The 20,682-nt window shown below is 40.3% G+C and overlaps 3 protein-coding genes and 1 pseudogene across 3 annotated transcripts in view; all 4 read right to left on the bottom strand.

The window, feature by feature from the left end:
- LOC146479648 (BTB/POZ domain-containing protein 6-like) overlaps positions 1-20,682 on the bottom strand; it is a 74,632-nt gene that overhangs the window by 40,773 nt on the left and 13,177 nt on the right. The window lies entirely within an intron of this gene.
- Positions 2,512-4,757, bottom strand: LOC146479653 (BTB/POZ domain-containing protein 6-B-like). Its single transcript, XM_085110508.1, has one exon. The coding sequence runs from the start codon at positions 4,453-4,455 to the stop codon at positions 3,133-3,135; it is 1,323 nt and encodes a 440-aa protein (XP_084966634.1). The 5' UTR covers positions 4,456-4,757; the 3' UTR covers positions 2,512-3,132.
- LOC146479652 (BTB/POZ domain-containing protein 6 pseudogene) lies at positions 8,733-10,484 on the bottom strand (annotated as a pseudogene).
- Positions 13,926-15,546, bottom strand: LOC146479651 (BTB/POZ domain-containing protein 6-like). Its single transcript, XM_085110504.1, has one exon. The coding sequence runs from the start codon at positions 15,519-15,521 to the stop codon at positions 14,238-14,240; it is 1,284 nt and encodes a 427-aa protein (XP_084966630.1). The 5' UTR covers positions 15,522-15,546; the 3' UTR covers positions 13,926-14,237.

The raw sequence follows: 20,682 nt of genomic DNA, 5'->3' as shown, positions 1-20,682 counted from the left end.
GGTGCTTCTTAGAAGTTATTCTTTTGATTCACCGCTTCAAAATGGTGAAATTTCTGTTTGAAAACGGCACACTTGAGTCCACAACATGTTAACAATATGGCGCCAAATTTAATCCGGATTTGATAAATAAATCAAATGCTTTGACGTCACACAGGTAGGGGTGAGTGGGTCCCCTCCCTCGCGATATAATCGACAAAAAAGGATTTTGATTGGCCTGCTTTTGTTGAAGACAATGTGATACTGCCAAATCAGCCTGGTATCATTCGCATCGCTATGCAGCAAACAAATGGCTTCCTCGTTTTTTTATCGACTGTAACTGCAGCAAAATGTTGCAAAGTAGTGAAGCTGTGCACATCCCCCTCCTCTCCCCACCCTCGTCAGTTTCGCTACTAAAATCAATTTTTTTTGTTTAAGGTACTACTTGATCAAATATCAGTTGTACAGTATTTTGTCCACCCTTTTGGATTAATTAGGAATTTAGGAGAAGTATAGAACAGTAGACAGATTCACTGAATTTGGTCGCATATTTTATTCTTTGTGTTCATAACCTCTTACTAACCGAGCGCGAGTGCCGTACTGGTGAATATTGGCCCGAGGTCGTGACAGTACGGACCGAGCGCAGCGAGGTCCGCACAAAAGCGACCGAGGGCCAATGTTCCCCAGTACGGCTCGAGCAAGCTAGGTTAGTAAGTAGTTTATTATATGGCATCATTTCTTTGGCCAAACGGACACTTCCGGTTGTTTCATTCAAGTCAACTTCCGGCGTGATGTCAGCGATGTGAGGGATTTTTCCCGCTTTTGATGACGCGAGCATCACAGAAACGAAAAGAACGATTTATAACACTAGTTCTAAAACACTTGTGTGGTTTATTTTATGCTGAAAAGATCAAGCATTTGCTGACTTAAGAAAGGGAAAAAGTCACAAAACAGGAAATCAGCGGAGTTTGAAAATGTAAAGTTTACAGAGTAAAAAAAACTGACTTCTTGTGAGAAGAAACGGTCGACAGTCAATCATCGTCGTCACTTTCAATAACAAGTCGACGCTTTTTTTCGGTCTGTACAAATTTCACATTTCCATGAAAGATCTGGAAAGTGCAGCCACTGATGGAACCAATGTTAGCTCCTGCAAAGACCGGAGCGGCGGAGGATAGTAGGAGATCCACGCTAGACTTCATCATGGAATTTACGGCCGTACACGAGGCCATTTGAAGGTCTTGAACACTTGAAACCGTCGATTCTTCACTACCGAATGGGCCCTGCTGAGTGTTAACGACATTCTTCTTTGATGAGTGGAGCTTGCCGACTTGTACGACTGGAGACTGGAGGCTGAGCAACAAAGTTCTCGGGAATATCAGCATTGAGCAGCCTGGAGATACACGTTTTACGCACTGAGTGGTTGGTAATTTGTTTTCCCTCTCTTTAAAGACCAGCTTTTAGGGCTGCTGTGGACAAGAATTTCCCGATTTCATTCTTTCCGAGAGGCGACTTCATGTACCAAACATTATCTTGCGAGCTTCTATTATGCCGTACTGCTAAATAAATGGGGACTCTGGTTTGTTCATTTCTACTGGTCTGTGACTTTTGAACGTTTTGTAGAACTTAACTGGACATCGTTCTGTCTTGATAGCGTAAACCTTTGGTTGAAAAGCCCTTCGGTGGCCTTTTTCTTGACCATAACGAGTCTTCGTGCCTCGTACTGCAAGCCAAACAAGCATTTCTCCACCATCTTTATGTTCTTGGAGCTGAACATCTCCCCAGCGCAGCTTTCGGCTTTCGTCTCTCGCCCGAAAACTGAAGTGAAGAAACAAGAGCCACCAAGCTGTTCGCTGCAGCGAAACTGGATTAGAATCACCAAATTCTCCTGTCTCAAAGAGAGCATCTTCTTCATCGTCTTCGAGTGCCGTGGCAGCTTGCGGTTTGTTACCTTTACCGTGTTCATGAACAAGCGACTTACGTTTCGCAGAGAGAACTTTCCTCGACTTTTCAAAATCCTTGTCCTTCAATATGTTAACTGAAGAACCTTTTTCACTTAAATATCTTTGGATACTTCGTTGAAAACCAGATATGGAGTCTGGTTCGTATTGTTCTCCATTTTTCTTCCGGATATTCATGAAGCCGGAACTTGCACAGGAGGTGGTCAAATTCGGACGCAGGTAAGCTTTCGACGGTTTTTCCACTCATGCCAATTGTTTCCATGTAGCGGGAGAGAGTGTTCATGTCCGTTGAAGTCTTCTTAGTAGTGTTGGCACTTCTCTGGTTCTTAATAAAACCTTCTATTTCTCCCTGGCTCTCGCTTATGCGCTTTGTCTCGATGCTCGTCTCATCGAACGAACGAACGAACGAACGAACGAACGAATGAATGAATGAATGAATGAAACTTTATTTACCCTCGGATCTGATTGACGCTGTTTCGGTCTCTACCAAAATACATACTAATGTGCCGAGAAAAAAGCAAATAATATGTACATATGTAATTAAGTGAAAGAGTTATCCGAAACGGATGAAATTTTTGGTACTTCTTGTCTAAATAATTTGATATTAGTCATTGAACTAGCTTGTTTAGCTGTGGAAGCAGCATATACTGTGGATTTCAATCCGTTTCATGTGGTTTTAACCTTAGGCAAAGAATTGCTCCTCTGAGATTCTTTACGTTATTCCAAAAGAAAGACTTAATATAAGCATGCCATCTGGATTGTTCTAAGTGCTCTTCTCGGCTTCAGATAAAAACAACTTCAGTATTTTTTATTTGTCTACAGCTTTCATTAACAAATCATCCACATAGAAACTTAAACTGAAAAAAGAAATTCACTGACAATCTAAATATTTGGTTCCGTTTCCTCCTCCACTGCACTTATAGAAAATGTAAATGTCACACTAGATATCTGGACCAAACAGAGGCCATCACGTCCTACCCAAGCGCCTAGAACAAAAATTTTGGCTTCGATTCGATATTTAGTGGTTTTCTTTAAGTAAACGGCAAAGTCAAAGAGAATTTCAAATCCATAATAAGAACTGCCTTTATATGGCATCAGCTTTGAATAAAAAGTTGCTGCCTCGGACACCACAATTGAATTATCACTGGAATCCATTATTTCTAACATCACCTCATACTCATTGTTATCACTGCCACACTTACACTGAGAATAGAAATTCAGGAAACTGACCATCTGAACAAGTATGTTCCTTCACTGAACGTGAAGTAAAAGTAAACGTCACACCAGACATCTGGACCACACATGGGCCATCACATCCCAGAGACCTTCGACCGGTTATTTTGGCTTCGACTCGGTATTTAGTGGTTTTCTTTAAGTAAACAGCAAAGTCAAAGAGAATTTCAAATCCATAATAAGAACTGCCTTTATATCCCATCAGCTTCGAAGAAAACGTTCCTGCCTTGGACACTACAGTTAAACAATTTATGGATTGTTTTATCTCTAATATCACATCGTACTCATTGCCCTCACTGCCAAACAAACATAGTCCGTGTAACATGATGTCTTTGTCAACAGAAAAGTTAAGAAACTCTTTTTTCCCATCAAAATAATCCCAACCATCCCCATTTACAGCTGACTCGGCAAATCTACCACAACGGTGACGGAGAGCAGGCACACCAGACCGTCTGATCTCTGAAAATCCCACTGGAGTAGCCAATGTTGAAGTGAAAAACTTAAAAAAGATGATTACTTCTTCCAGAGAAAGAATTTTTGCATCAAGGACAACAGCTGAAAATTCTTTTTCTTTCATCACTGGAAAGCGGATCGCTTTGATGATCTCTTCGCCTAGAATCCTTCTTTTCTGTTCACCATTTGCTGCTAAACCTTGTTTTTCGCACTCCTTTGTTGCCCACTGATCAACAGCTTTAAACAAATCGATCCCTCGGATGGTCAGAGTATCTCTTGAGACTACTGCTTCAAGTAAGGATCTCTCAATTGTCGCAAATCCATCCGATTTCACTGCTGCTTTTGTCTCCTTGTCAACAACCTTCCAGCATCGATCCACCAGCTCTTTCTCCTCATACTTTTCAGCTGTTGAAAGAATGCTGAAAACGTTTGACGGATTTAAGTTTTTTTGCAAATATTCCGTGCATTTCTCAATGAGTGAAGGCACCATGTATTTCTTCGCCAAGTATAACACTCCCATTACATGACTTCCGTTCAAATCCACTTCATCGCTGTACATGTAACGAAACAATTCCAGCAGACTCTCGTACTCACAGTCAGGCAGTTCAATAGAGTCTCTAGTCTCCGCTAGCTCACCGTAAAACATGGCTTCAAACACAGGACTTCCAATCGACAGCACAAACTTATGAGCTGTAATCACTTGTTTACTTTCACTTTCACCATCGCTCTTTCGAACCACAAACTTTACATCGCTGAAGAGATGGTTGTTGAGTATAAACTTGGTTCTTTCTCTGATGGTGGGTCTCTTTGTTTGCCAGTTTTCTTGTACAGACATGTTGGTTATAGGATGGTGTCCAAAACTTCACGATATCTCTTCTCCTTGGTCGCTGTAGGCACTCCTATCAAACAGTTGTTGATCGGCAGTCAAGCATGTATGGAAAAGCGCCCGTTTACGCATACTCACATCATCATGCTCAGCTTGCGTGACGTAAATATCAAATGCTTTCACTTTCACCAGACCAGAACGGATTTTATTGCGTGGTTTTCTGGAGAATTAATAGCGCAGCGGGATGATAGCGCTAAATACTTCACATTCAAGTGGTCACACGACAGGCAGCCCAATCGTAGTGTGTGCATATGAAGCAAGGTTATTAATACAGCTGACTTGAAGCTGTAAGTGGAAGCGGTATATATCTAGAGTAATTGAAAAAATACAATGTATTTATCTTTACTTTGTGGTTTCCTCCGATAGTTGTCTTGCGTACTTTGAGGCAGTTTACACGTCAACTGTGCAGATAGTTGAGTGGACTGTAGTAGTTCGCATAAGCCATACTAGTGAGATTGTCGCTGGACTGAGTCGCCGGAGAGAAACTGAACATAATACCTTGGTCGCTGTAGGCAATCCTATCAAACAGTTGTTGATTTGCAGTCAAGCATGCATGGAACAGCGCCTGATTACGTATACTCAGGTCACCATGCTCAAATGTTTTCACTTTCACCAGACCGAAACGGATTTTATTTCGTGGTTTTCTGAGAAATAGCGCAGAGGAAAGAGAGTGCTAAATACTTCACATTCAAGTGGTCTCACCACAAGCGACTCAATCGTAGTGTGTGAAAAATATTATTTACAGTTGATTTGAAGCTGTAGATCGCGTAATTGTATTTATCACTATCTAGAGTAATTGAAAACAAAATAAATAAAATGTATTTATCTTCACTTTTTGGTTTCCTCATTTGTCCTGCGTCCTGAAAGCCAATTATCGGGGCAGTTTATACATCAAATGTGCAGATAATTGAGTGGAATTATAGTAGTTCGCATAAGCCATATTAGTGAGATTCTCCGGTTGGACTGAGTCGCCGGAGATAAACTGAAAATAATACGAAATAAAGCCTTCTTCCTTTTACTTCATTGTCCCTTGGTGTGTCCTGGCCGGTTTAAACGCCATTTTGACGATTTGTGTCCACTCGAGGTACTATCCACTATAATATAAGTAGTTGTCTTGGTTCCTGTATGTAGTTGAATTGTATGATTTCCAATATGTCGAGTTCAGCACATGACATGACAGGACAGGACAGATTGCAATATTTCGACTAGTTGAATCCGGGGGTCTTTAAAATCTTCTAAAAATTTATGAAGTTGCTGGTGAGCTGGCACTCCTAGTAAACAGTTGTCAGATGAGTCAAGCAGTGTCACATTGGTACCAAAGGGTTCAGTGCGTCGGGACGGATTTTATTGCATCATTTTCTGGGAAATGGCAAGGCAAGAAGGTACTGCTACTTACATTCAAGTGGTTACATTCACGGTTTTCTTTCACATGCACACAAACACACAAGTGAACTTTTTACCTAGAGTAACAAGTGGATGTAACTCTTTAGCTAAGACTTGCCAAGGCTTAATTTTCTCTAGTTTCCGCCGGCAATTTCTCGCTCCTGGTCATAATGAAAAAAGAAAAAGGGACAACTTAATGTATAGCGTCGAGAGCTCTCGAACACAAGTCTGTACACTTCTGACATTTAACGCGTTCTATCAAATCAGCCTAGTATTGTTATCACCGCCACACGCAGGGCAAATTAGTGGTCAAATCAAATCAGTGCAAGCTAGTGGCGCGACTCTCACCAAATTCTCCCCACACTCCCCCCCCCCCCCCCCCTCCCCGCTCCTTCCATGTTACTGGAACCAATTTTACGTTCAAGCAAAAGTATTTGATCAAATATGTGGCACGGCTTTCACCATAACGCAGAAAAATCCCCTTGACAAGCCTCTTTAAACCTGGGAAATTCTTTATACTTGTAGCTATAAGATATGTGGACACAACCGGAAGTATTAAAACTAAAGTCGGAACCAAACTAATCATAGTGTATGTTAGGGGGAGGGTGGAGAGGGGTAAAGTTTCTGAAAAACCTGTGCTGCTGCATCGGTGGGGAGTGGAAACGAATCGAATGTTTGGTTTTATCAACAGAGTTAAAGTAATTTGGCCACCGTTCACAGATTTGAGTGCTGTCGTTTCGAGCGCTGGCCCTCCGTCAGAGCGAATCTGACGAAAGGCTAACACTGGAAAGGTCAGATAGTATTTGGAAGACTGCTAAAAACCTGCGATAAGACCCAATTTTAGCAGCCCGCCTTATTTTTCCTCTGATCAAGATGTGCAATGAATGAGTGATCGCGCAGCAACGGGAACGTTTCACTTATAAGTTGTGCATGTTACCAAAGGAAACGAAGATCAGTACAGCCATATCTCAGGTTGCTCTGTTACACAATAACAACACTTTAACACAACACTTTATTAAAAATAGACGGTTACGAGGTGCTTATATACCTACCCGCAAATAGCTGAAGCTAGTCGAGGCGGGTAGGTATGTTTATACTTAACTAAATACAAATACATTTGCTGTTTACAATTGAATTGAATCGAAAACTTTCGTCCCGAATCAATCAGAACTATTAGTTTGGAAATTGGAACGCGTGAAGCGTCGGTCGAACTAAGCTCGCGATATCCTTGGGTTCTCAACTGATTGTCTGTTGAATAGGGTTGCTAGATCGACTGTTGACAACGAATGTTAATACCACAGCTATCAAAGCGTAAATCAGGCAAATTCAAATTCCCTACGTTTAAGATTTGATTTAAACTCGACGGGAAATGCATAATCTGGAACATTCATTCAATAAAGTCCTTCTCCTTTTACTTTTTAATAAGAAAACCGTTTCATCTGTTTTAATGAGCCTCTTCAGACAACAGAATGGCCATGTTTGGCGAATACTCTGATTGATGGCCTCAATTCTTCTAAAATGTGGGTAACAAAAAGGACACCGTTAAACGTTGAAATTATTGTTAAAGGTTGTTGCTTTTCTTGTCCCTGTTTTTCTACTTTTTTAGATCAACTTCGATACTGCAATAGTAGACAGGAAGACGTGCCCAATTTGTGCTTATTTCCTACATTTATTAAAGGGGGCAAAAAGACAATTTTATATTCTATTATTAAAAATTTTGTCTAATAATTCAATCGCGTGTTTTTAATAACACAAAATCATCAAAATTTAATTGATTTTTACAGCACTAAGAAAAGAAAAAAGCTATAGCAATGGAGTGATATTACAGCGGCTTGAAAGAGTGTTTAAAGCTTGTTACTTGGAAAGCCACCTCGATGACTGACTAAAGTTTGCTCTTCCACGAGGATTTAAGGTCGCTTTCCTGTTTGACCGATTTCGAAATAAGAATAACGAGTTTCTGGTTTGATGCAAATTTTGGGCGTCGAATTCGCGAACGTTTGCTGGTACAAGATATTCACCTAGACCATTTTGTGTTCCGAAAACTCAAACAACCCGGCATTAGAGATTTTTAGTCAATCGTTGAATGACTGGGATTGTATCGTATTCTGTAAGACTGGTCGATGGCAGGAACGCACCCGGCGCTTAATCCTTCTCTTTGTTGTTATCAGATACGATATTTTGAGTATAAACAAGAGAATTTCATCATTATTTTAGCATAGCTTTGAAAACCTCCAGTAAAATTCCTGTGACAAAACCCTGGTCATTACAAGTTTATTCGAAGAAGACCCACCTTGTCTGGGGTCGGGGGATTATCGAAGACACCACCTATCTCATGAACAATACCGACAAAATTTTATTGGCTTTAAAATTTGAGTTGACACAGAAATATTCAGGTAGAAAAAGTCCTTATTACTAGATAACAAGAAAAGCAAGGTTTGAACCTCATTGTCATTTTTTACTGCTTGCTAGAGGGGTGGCTATGCAATAACGACACCATCTTCTGAGGTTGAGGAAAGGGAGGAAGGGGGGGGGGGGGGGGTAGAGGCAGAGACCACCATCTTTTTTGTGCTTTGGTGGGTCCTGTTCGCGTATAGTAGTTTTGACCACTTCCCTATAAAGAGTTAAGACTTGACTGAGTGCAAGATGATCACTTTTAAATCTCAAGTGACAAATGCCATTTTAAACTTATAGATCTAAACCGTAAGAATTCGTGCTTTTGTGGCATTACCTTAAAATGTAACTTTTCTTCTTCTTATACAAAAGTATTTTTGCGTGGTTTACAACCACGCTGGAAAAGTACATCATAGTCAAAAGGTTGTTGACATCCAAAAGGAATAAGCTAGAATAATCCAATAAAGCTTTAAAATACATAATAACGTATTGTATGTTTATTTTCCCAAATGAAATCTTAATTATTTCTAAAAAAAAAATGCCTGGTTATCCCCAATTTTCTTTTTACATTTCACTAGCACCTGCGAAGATCTTATTTGCTCGCAAACTCAGAAACCGCGCAAAATGCTTTCGAATTAAAAGGCATCGTCCTTAAGCAGACACAGTTTTTCGGATCATCCCGAGATGCGCAGACGATATCCGCAGTAGCAAAAGGAGACACTGTCCTCAGAGAACGCTTGGGTTAAATTCTTACAAAAGAATGTTTAGGAGATTTAATTATTTAACAGAATCAATCCTATGGAAACTTACAAGGATAACAAAAATTCAGAAAATTGACCCCCTAAATAACTCGTTCCATTCCCACGAGGGGCATATTGGCAAAAAGTAAACGTTACACCTGACATCCGGACCGTACAAAGGCCGCTACGTGATACCTTCGAAATTTTGGCTTCGATTCGGTATTCCTTGGTTTTCTTTAAATCAACTACAGAGTCAAACCTCTGGAGTCAAACAGGACTTCAAACCCGTAATAAGTCAGAACTACTTTTGTATTGGATAAGCTGTGAAAAAAACTTCCCTGCCTTGGACACCACAGTTGAATTATTACTGTAATCCTTTATCTCTTATACTACCTCGTAGCCATTGTTTTCACCGACAAACAAACACAGTCCATGTAACATAATGTCTTTGTCAACAGAAAAGTTAAGAAAGTCTTTTAGTCCAGCGTAGCTCCAACCCCTCTCATTTACCGATACAAATCTACCACATCGGTGAGCAGGCACACCAGACCGTCTGTTCAGTGGAAATCCTACTGGAGCAGCCAATACTGAATTGAAAAACTTGAAAAACAGGCTTATTTCATCTGGAGAAAGGATTTTTGCATCAAGGACAACAGTTGCAAATTCTTTTTCTTTCATCACTGGAAAGCGGATCGCCTTTACTATCTTTTCTCCAAGAATCCTTCTTTTCTGTTCACCATTTAATGCTAAACCTTGTTTTTCGCACTCCTTTGTTGCCCACTGATCAACAGCTTTAAACAAATCGATCTCTTCAATGGTCAGAGTATCTCTTGAGACTACTGCTTCAAGTAAGGACCTCTCAATTGTCGCAATTCCGTCCGATTTCACTGCCACTTTTGTCTCATTGTCAACAACCTTCCAGCATCGATCCACCAGCTCTTTCTCCTCATACTTTTCAGCCGTTGGTAGAATGTTGAAAACGTTTGATGGATCTAAATTGTTTTGCAAATATTCTGTGCATTTCTCAGCGAGTGACGCCACCATGTATTTCTTCGCCAAGTAGAACACTCCCATCACATTACTCCCGCTCAAATTCACTTCATCGCTGTACATGTAACGAAACAATTCAAACAGACTCTCGTACTCACAGTCAGGCAGTTCAATAGAGTCTCCTTTCTCCGCTAGGTCACCGTAAAACATGGTTTCAAACACAGGACTGCCAATCGACAGCACAAACTTGTCAGCTCGAATCACTTGCTTGCTTTCACTTTCACCATCGCTCTTACGAACCACAAACTTCACATCGCTGAAGAGAGCATTGTTGATCATAAATTTGGTTCTTTCTCTGATGGTGGGTCTCTTTGTTTGCCAGTTTTCTTGTACAGACATGTTGGTTATACGAAGGGGTCCAAAGCTTCACGATATCTCTTCTTCTTGGTCGCTGTAGGCAATGCTATCAAACAGTTGTTGATCGGCAGTCAAGCAGTATGGAACGGCGCCCTTTTACGTATAATCACATCACCATGCTCAGCTTGCGTGACGTAAATATCAAATGTTTTCACTTTCACCAGACCAGAACGGATTATAGACATTATATTGCGTGGTTTTCTGAGAAATAGCGCGGCGGGATGATAGCGCTATTAAGATACTTCACATTCAAGTGGTCACACGACAAGCAGCCCAATCGTAGCGTAAGGTTATTTACAGCTGATTTAAAGCTGTAAATAGTGGTGGTATGTACATGTATCTGGAGTAATTGAAAACAAAATGTATTGCTCTTTACTTTGTTGTTTCCTCAGTTGTCCTGCGTACTTAAGAGCCAAATTTCGGGGCAAATTATTCGTCAAATGTGCAGATAATTGAGTGGAATAGTTCGCATAAGCCATATTAGTAAGATTGTCGCTGGCCTGAGTCGCCGGAGAGAAACTGAAAATAATTCGGAATAAAGCCCTCTTACTTTTACTTCATTGTCCCTTGGTGTGTACGCAATTTTGACGATTTGTGTCCACTCGAGCTACTATTCACTATAATATAAGTACTTGTCTTGGTGCCTGTATGCAATTGAATTGTACGAGTTCCAATGAGTTGAGTTGAGTTTAATACAGTACATGACAGGACAGGACAGACATGTTGCTTATTTGAACGCGTTCAGAAATTTACGATATTTTTCTCCTTGGTCGCTGTAGACGTTCCTAAAAAACAGTTGTTGAACTTTCAAGCGGTATACGCGTCATTATGCATAGTACATTCGCATCGCCAAAGGCTAAGTTTGCGTTACAGACCGGAACGGATTGTCAGCTGTACGCAAATATTTTTGCATGGATTTCTGAGAAACTGCAGGGCGGGAAAATGCTGCTAATTATAGCTGCCCATGCATGGTCACACTCGAGATATTTCATCCACAAATGTAATTCCTTTTTGTTTCATGTGATACTGTATTCTCCAGTTGACTGGCTGCATTTAAAAATGCAATTGTTAACATCTACTGACCTTTTTAGTTATTTAGTTATTTAGTTAGCTATTTATTATTATTATTATTATTATTATTATTATTATTATTATTATTATTATCATTATCATTATCATTATCATTATCATTATCATTATCATTATCATTATCATTATCATTATCATTATCATTATCATTATCATTATCATTATTATTATTATTATTATTATTATTATTATTATTATTATTATTATTATTTAGAGCGGTCTAAAATGAGTGACAGACCTACCCGGTAAATAAATAAATAGATAGATAAATAAATGAGACTAGTGTTGTACAGTCAACTTTCGCCTTACGGACACCCCGATCATACCGACAGCAGCTAAATCCCCGGCAAAAATAAATTACAGACGTTTGACTGAAATTCACGCTATAACGGACTCTTGCTATTAAGGACTGATTCGCGGTCCCGGGGATGTCCGCAATAAAGCTTGTTAACAGTACTTTTGTTTTGTTTTGTTTTGTTTTTCTGATCAAGGGTCTATAACAGAGTTTCTCTTTTTTTTTTGACTTAGCAAGGACTACTTCTCCAAACAGGAGTAATCACGGTAGTGGGACCTCATGCCTGACTTCAGGATCAGCAATAGCACTATCAGTGGACTAAATCAAACAACTTGAAGGACGCCCTTCGGGTAGACACAAGTTACCTTCATCAGGGGCCATAGAAAATCTATAACTATGGATAAAGCCGGTGAAAGGTCTAGTACTTCTAGCATAGCCTGGAACGGAGCGGGACTCGATTTGCGGTTGGAAAAGAAAAGAACACCAAGTTATCAAGAGTAGTGGTCATGGGTAGAGCGATTTTCCATTGAATTGGAGGGTGGGGGCCAGTGGGTGTGGGGAGGGGGTAGGGGCTTGAGAGACCGTGAACTAACAAGATATCTCACTAGTATTAGAGCGACGATTCATGCATTCAAAGGTAAAGTTATCAAAATTCAGTAACGATAAGATCCGAGATCCATCGTAGTTTCTTGCCGTCGAAAATAAGAAAGAGACAAGAATTAGAAGACACTCGTGGCTGATCATGAACTTCAATTCAGTGCTGAAACTGCGAGACAAGTTGCAGAACAAATTGCCTTTCTAAGAACCCACTCGGGCGCGCAATCATGTCACCTCGATTCCACCCCTCGCTGCTTGCCCCGATCCGGTTTACAGTTAATGTTGTTCGCCAACGTCTCCATTTTATCCTTGTTCTGCAGTTTGTATTTTACCCCCAAGTTGTGGTTCACGTGTACAAGTGCAATATATTAAGGCATTGCTCAAACAAACAGGTTTTAAGCCGAGTCAAGTTTTCCTTCAATAGAAACTTTCGAAACAGCAGATATAACACGGTAGCCTACGGGTAGCCGTACCCACCCGCCAAAGAAAAACGGGAGGAGGGTGGGTACTGCTAAACGTACGTAGGCTAACAACACGATGGTCATGAGGTTGCTACTATAGCGTCAATTGACTGGGAAAATGTTGGAATCTATGGAAAAGGGGTCACTTAGGGGTATTGTCGCAGCAAGAGGTTCGGTTGCAAAGAGATGTCATGACTTATAATTTACAAAACTCAATGTCCACTTACATGATAAGATGAGATAACCTTACTCAGTAACTTTATTTTAAATACACAGTATTTTCACTCAGGAAACAAAACATAAGATCTACTTTTGTAGGGGTGCTTACCATTTGTAGGAAAATTCGGTTAGTGTATAAACCGGTCCGTAATGATAAGGTATTTTCCGAATCCGACCGACCAACCGGATGAGATTGCGCTTGATTTATCAATCAGGTGCTTGCCGGAAAAGGCCTGGAAACGGAGGATTCATTCAAATGGTAAGGAATTTTCCGCCGTTCCCTCTGAATAGAAAAAGAGGAATACCTCTGAAGGTACTCCACAATTTCCACTTTACCTTACCACGTGACCTCAAACCGAAATTTCCGGAATGTTTGGGCTTAATGTTAAGCACCCTAGATATTAAATTGAAAGGCATTACAACACAATAGAAGTACTTATACAAATTGAAATGGTTAAAAAAAAACCTCTTTTTTTCAGAAATGTCGTGTAAAACTATTGTGTAGATTCAATATATATTTTATAGTTACATTTTACAGCCAACTCCCCAATCAGTCCCAGGGGAATTCATGATGCTGGTGCAGTGGACGACGGTCAATCTTTGAAGCATTTCTACTTTAATTTACCAATCGTGACCATAAATTATCATTAATTATTCAGTCCTATTTTAATATTCGTTTTTCAGAAATGTCGTGCGAAACTATTGTGTAGATTCAAGTTATATTTTATAGTTAAATTCTGCAGCCAACAACCCAATCAGTCCTAGGGGAATCATGATGTTGTTGAAGTGGACGCTCAATCTTTGAAGCATTTCCCCTTTAATTTACCAATCGTGACCTTATATTATTACTAATTATTCAGTCCTGTTTAATATTCGTTTGGGAATCACAAGACAACTAAACAGCATTTGTCTAACTAATCAGAGCACCTTTATCCGACAGACCTTCTAGATTATTTATAAACCTACAATTTCATACTTGAAATAATAGCCTTGATTTAACACTTTTCAACTTTTGCTTTTCTTAACTAACAAACTAATTCTCTTTCACCTTTTACAGGTTTCTGGTATTAAGTATATGTTTGTATCTTGATATTTACGGTAACGCAGTTTGACATTTGATGCAATGACAAATCTAAATTGACTAAAGATTTAAAGGGAAAAAAGAAACTCTGGAAATTGTCCTCTCGCACAACTTGTTCCGTTACTGACAGGACTTGAATCACTGGTTGAAAACGTAAATGTCACACCAGTACATAGCACGGTACTTAAGCCACCTGTACCCCTCCCAGATGATGGACCAGATATCAAAGCTTCTATCTGGTACTTAGTGTTCTTTTTCAAGTTAACGGGACGGTCAAACAAAACCTCAAATCCATAATAGTTAGCAAGTTTATATTGCAGAGGGTTTGAGGAAAATGTTCCTGACTTTGAGACAAGGCGAGAATTGTTACTGGCATCTTTTATCTCTAAAGAAATAGTGTAGCTATCATTCTTGCTGCCACATAAGCAAAGACCATGCAACGTCATATCTTTGTCCACAGTAAAAGCAAGAATGTCCTTACACCCACCACCATAGTCCCAGCAACCGTCGACTGACATCGATTCAAATCTGCCACATCGGTAAAGGACTGTAGTCTTGGCTTTTGTTCCTGAACGCCTGGTCTCTGGAAATCCCACTGGAGAAGTTAAAGTCGAACTAAAAAACTTGAAAAAGGTGGATATTTCATCTGGAGTTAGAATTTTGGCGTCAATGATAACAGCTGCGAATTCTTGTTGTTTCATTACTGGAAAGCGTATTGATTTAATAATCCGCTCACCCAGAATCTTTCTTTTCCATCCACCACTTGCTGATAAGCCTTGCTTTTGACATCGTTTTGTTGCCCACTGGTCAACAGCTTTAAACAAATCGATCTCTTCAATAGTCAGAGTATCTCTTGAGACTACTGCTTCAAGTAAGGATCTCTCAATTATCGCAAATCCATCCGATTTCACTGCCACTTTTGTCTCCTTGTCAACAACCTTCCAGCATCGATCCACCAGCTCTTTCTCCTCATACTTTTCAGCCGTTGGTAGAATGTTGAAAACATTTGACGGATCTAAATAATTTTCCAAATATTCGCTGCATTTCTCAGCGAGTGAAGGCACGATATATTTCTTCGCCAAGTATAACACTCGCATCACATTACTTCCGCTCAGATTCACTTCATCGCTGTACATGTAACGAAACAATTCCAACAGACTTTCGTACTCACAGTCAGGCATTTCAATAGAGTCTCTAGTCTCCGCTAGCTCACCGTAAAACATGGCTTCAAACACAGGACTGCCAATCGACAGCACAAACTTGTGAGCGGGAATCACTTGCTTACTTTCACTTTTACAATCGCTCTTACGAACCACAAACGTCACATCGCTGAAGAGATGGTTGCTGAGCATAAACTTGGTTCTTTCTCTGATGGTGGATCTCTTAGCTTTGTTTGCCAATTTTCTGGGACAGACATGTTGGTTATAGAAAGGCGTCCAAAACTTCACGATATCTCTTCTCGTTGGTCGCTGTATGCACTCCTATCAAACAGTTCTTGATCGGCAGTCAAGTAGTATGGAACAGTGCCCGTTTACGCATACTCACATCACTATGTTCAGTTTGCGTGACTGAGATATCAAATGTTTTCACTTTCACCAGACCGGAACGAATTTTATTGCGTGGTTTTCTGAGAAATAGCGCGGCGGGATGATACTTCTAAATACTTCACATTCAAGTGTTTACACCACAGGCAGCCCATTCGTAGTACAGTCGAACCTGTATTAAGCGGTCACCCTCGGGTAATGGCTAAGTGACCGCTTAACACAGGTTGGACAGAATACATCACTTACTTGATTAAGAAATTTCGGCGATAAAATGGTGTGACAAAGGAGAGCATGGTATTGAAACGGACTAGTAAAACATTAACGCCACGATTGTGCAGCTCATTACGCGGAATGCCCGCAGGGCATGACGTGTCTAGGTTTCGGTCGGGTATCTTTTTTTTCATCGGTGTCGCAAATGTGCACATTAATTTATGCATTAAACTCTGTCCTCCCCTAGTAAGGATATTTTGTTCTGATTGTCTTCAACAGAAGCGGCCCAATCAAAATCTATTTTTCAGGCACATATCACGAGAGAGGGGACCCACTCATCACTTCTGTGTGACGTCAAATTATCATTTGATTTATTCATTAAAACTAGATTAAATTCTTCCCTCTCCCAGAAGGGATCTATTGTTTTGATTGTCTTGAACAAAAGCGGCCCAATCAAACTCCATTATCTGCGCGTATATCACGAGGGAGGGGACCCACTCAGCTCTACTTGTGTGACGTCAAAGCAAATCATCATTTGGAAAAGTTGTTTTCGTTCAATGGCGGCCACATGTCTGAATTTAAGACTCCGGATCTGCCGTTTTCAGAGAGAAAACCAACCTTTTTCAAGCAGTAAATCGAAATAATAACTTCTAGGTAGTACTCGACAGTTGAAACGGCGGAAATTGGGAGAGTTCACAGCAAAGAAAATCCGCTTTAAAAAACAGATCGAATGATCAACGCGAAGGATTAGAGCTAGAGGAGGCCAGACCAGTTCAGCGGGGTCATGACGTTATTGCATAGTTATTTCTGGTATGATTCCTAGTAACACAACGAAAAGTATCACGCAATATATCTGAATAAAACCATTCAGACAATTATTTCAATGGCCAAGGGAGGATATTTTTTAAATATCTACGAAACATACAATGGGGAATAATTGGGGCTACATTAAGCATTCCGTGTAATGCCATTAGAGGGGCATCTTGTTAAAAACTCAATTGCCTGGCACGCTATTTGTTACCATATTTAAGTGGTTTCCTTTTACAAAGTGACCGTTTAAAAGAGGTCAAGACAATAGAAATCAGCTTGTTGGGACTTAGTTTTGGGTGACCGCGACCGCTTAATAGAGGTGACCGTTTAATACAGGTCAGGATTACGCGGTAATTAAGGGAAGTAATTTTCAGGACTTTGACAACTGACCGCTTAATAGAGGGTGAGCGCTTAATACGGTGCCGCTTAATACAGGTTCGACTGTATGTGGAACAAGATTATTTACAGCTGATTTGAAGCTGTAGATCGCGTAATGGTGTATTTATCTTTACTTTGTTGTTTCTTCCGACAGTTGTCTTGCGTCCTTATGAGCCAAATTTCGGGGCAATTTATACGTCAAATTGAGTGTAATTGTAGTAGTTCGCATAAGCCATTTTATTGAGATTCTCGCTGGACTGAGTCGCCGGAGATAAACTCGGAAAATAATACGAAATAAAGCCTTCTTCCTTTTACTTCATTGTTTCTTGGTGTGTCTGGCCGGTTTAAACGCCATTTTGACGATTTGTGTCCACTTGAGGTGCTATCCACTATAATATAAATAGTTGTTTTGGTGCCTGTCAGTGCAGTTGAATTGTATGACTTCCAATGAGTCGAGTTCAGTACATGACAGGACAGGACAGATTTAATGCAATATTTCGACTTGTCGAATCGGTCTTTAAAATTTTCTAAAAATTTTTGAAGTTGCCAATGAGGGCACTCCTAGTAAACAGCTGTCAGATCAGATGAGCCAAGCAGTATGACGTTGGTACCAAAGGGCTCAGTGCGTGACAGAAATAACAATTATTTACACTATCACCAAGCCGGAACGCATTTTGTTGCATGGTTTTCTGAGAAATGGCAAGGCAAGAAGTTACTGCTACTTACCATTTAAGTGGTTACATTCACGGTATTCTTTCACAAGCGCACAAACACACAAGTAAATTTCGAACGTAGAGTAACAAGTAGCGGTAACTCTTTAGCTAAGGCTTGCCAAGGCTTAATTAATTACTTGGGCTTCGATTCCCAAAGGGGGCCAAGTTTAAAAATGCCCTTCGTTATTTTTCTTGTTTTCTGCGTTCAGTACAATTCGCCGTATGAACCCTAAAACGCATGCGTCCCCTCTTATTGTCTCTGCGCATGCGCATGATTAGAGAGCATCGGTTCCTGCCTCCCCTATAAGGGATTTTTTTTGTCCCCTATTGTTTGCATTGTCTTCAAAAACGACTGGCCAATCAGAATCCACTTTCTGCGCAGATATTTATAGATCTTAGGGGGCCTGGACCAAAGAGTTTTTTTTTTTGTCTACGCAGGCGAGCTCAAATTTCAGTTTTTGTCGCCGCGTGGGGCGGAAAGACCAAATTTTTAGTCGTCGATTTTCGCGTTTTCCGAGGGAAAAACCCCTTTTCGAAGTGGTAAATTGAAGAACTACCAAGGAATACACAAAAGTTTCGAGAAATAACGGCGAAGAAATTGTGCTTCGAGTGCAAGTTGTTGTTTTATCCAGGCGACAAGCTAGCGGACAGCTCAAATCATTATTCAGGCCACCGACTTTCTGCGAAATTTTCGAGTACTTCTGGAAATTCAAGAGCCAAAAAAATTACAGTTTTGATTGTGAATTTGTACTGAAATACTATTCTAATTGACCGATTCTTTTGACCGATTCATTTAGGAAAGCATTTTGTCCGTTTTTTTCTCTATTTTCATTGAAAAAACATGACAACTGCGTAATCTTGCGCAAACAAGCACATGCCCTCGAGACGGATCAAATTTCACCCATGTGACACGAGGACAAATTTCATCGAAATTTTTACTTTCGAGTTTGTTTTTTGGAAAACATTTATCGGCAACTTGTGTATTTTATTCCATAATTAGTAATTTTAACTATTTTAGACCAAAGGGGTGTTGGTTTTTTTGCCCTGTAAGTTGTATATTTTTACTGCACATAGGTCATGGGGTTGGAAATAACCCGACTTTGCCTATTTGGCTGAATTTTGGAAAACCTCCGGAAACGGCTGGTAATCAAAGGGTCAAACATACTGTCAAAAAGAAATTCCCACGAAACACCAATTTCAATCAGAATTCCTTTTTGTCAAAAAACAAAACCTTTAGCAAGGGGGGATGAAGCCAACACAAGATGGACACGAATGCAATCAAATAGGTTGAAAATTCGGATTTTACTGTCAGAACCTTTATTGGTGTCTAAAATTTATTACTTAATCGATCAGTGTAAAACGCAGACTCCAGACCGGGCGTAAAAAACGGACAGAGGGTAAAATTTTGAGCAGGAATGAACAATGCTTACAATATACTTGCTTATACTGTGCTACAACTGAGATTTTATCATGTCAACTTTCTGGCGTTTACAGCTGGATCAGTGCCAGTAAAGAAGCCCAAGTTCACGCGCATATGTCAAACGTAGGGCAAATCAGTGCAAGTAGCGTGACTCTCACCAACTTCCCCCCCCCCCCCCCCAACAAAACTTCCCCCTCTCCGCCCCTTTCCTTCTACTAGAACCAATTTCATGTTCGAGGAAAAGTATTTGATTCAGTATGTGGCACGGCTTTCACCATAACGCAGAAAATTCCCTTGACAAGCCCCTTTACTGCGCCTTTCAATAACATGCGGACTCTGAAGTTCAACATTTAACCAACCGTTTCGCTTTTCACTGCCGTCAATCACTAGAGCGGACCTCTTAGAAAACAACGACAATTGGCACAACGGGGTCAAACGGTTATGTTCGCGTGCTGTGATTGGCGGATTTCGATCCAGTTTGTCGATTTAGAGTCCGTATGTTATTGAAAGGCGCAGTAAACCCGGGAAATTCATTACACCTGTAGGTACTAATGTAATAGATGTAATAGATGTGGACACAATCGGAAGTATTATAACTAAAGGCGGAACCAATTAAACTAAACATAGTATATGTTAGGGGAGGGGGGAGGAGGGTAAAGTTTCTGAAGAAACTGCCCTGCTGCGTCGGTGGGGAGTGGAAACGAATCGAATGTTTGGTATTATCAACAGAGTTAAGGTAATTAGGCCGCCGTTAAAATATTCGAGTGCTGTCGTTTCGAGCGCTGGCCCTCCGTCAGAGCGAATCTGACGAAAGGCCAACGCTGGAAACGTCAAATAGCAGTTGGAAGACTGTCAATAACCTGCGATGAGACCGAATTTTAGCAGCCCTCTTATTTCCTCTGATCATGATGTGCAATCTATGAGTGATCCCGAAGTAACGGGAACTTTTCACTTAAGTTGTGCATGTTACCAAGGGAAACGAAGATACAACCATATCTCAGGTTACTCTGTTACATAATAACAATCGAAACCATTCGTCTCAGTCAGAATTATTAGTTCGGAGATTGGAACGCGTGAAGCGCCAGTCGAACCAAGCTAGCGATATCGTTGGGTTCTCAATTGTATGTTGAATAGGGTTGCTAGATCGATTGACAACGAATATTAATACCGCAGCTTTCAAAGCGTGTATCGGGCAAATTCAAATTCCCTACGTTTAAGATTTGATTTAAACTCGACGGGAAATGCACAATGTGGACCATTCATTCAATGAAGTCTTTCTCCTTTTACTTTCTAATACGAAAACTATTTCATCCGACTTAATAAGCCTCTTCAGACAACAGAATGGCCATATTGTGCGAATACTCTGAGTAATGGCCTCGTTTCTTCTAAAATGTGGGTAACAAAAAGGACGCCGTTAAAGAAATTATTGATAAAGGTT

Source organism: Pavona decussata, unplaced genomic scaffold, assembly GCF_977016875.1.
Source record: "Pavona decussata unplaced genomic scaffold, jaPavDecu1.1 SCAFFOLD_58, whole genome shotgun sequence".
Classification (NCBI taxonomy): Eukaryota; Metazoa; Cnidaria; class Anthozoa; order Scleractinia; family Agariciidae; genus Pavona; species Pavona decussata.
Note: the sequence above shows the minus strand (reverse complement) of the source record. Positions and strands in the feature narration are given on the sequence as shown.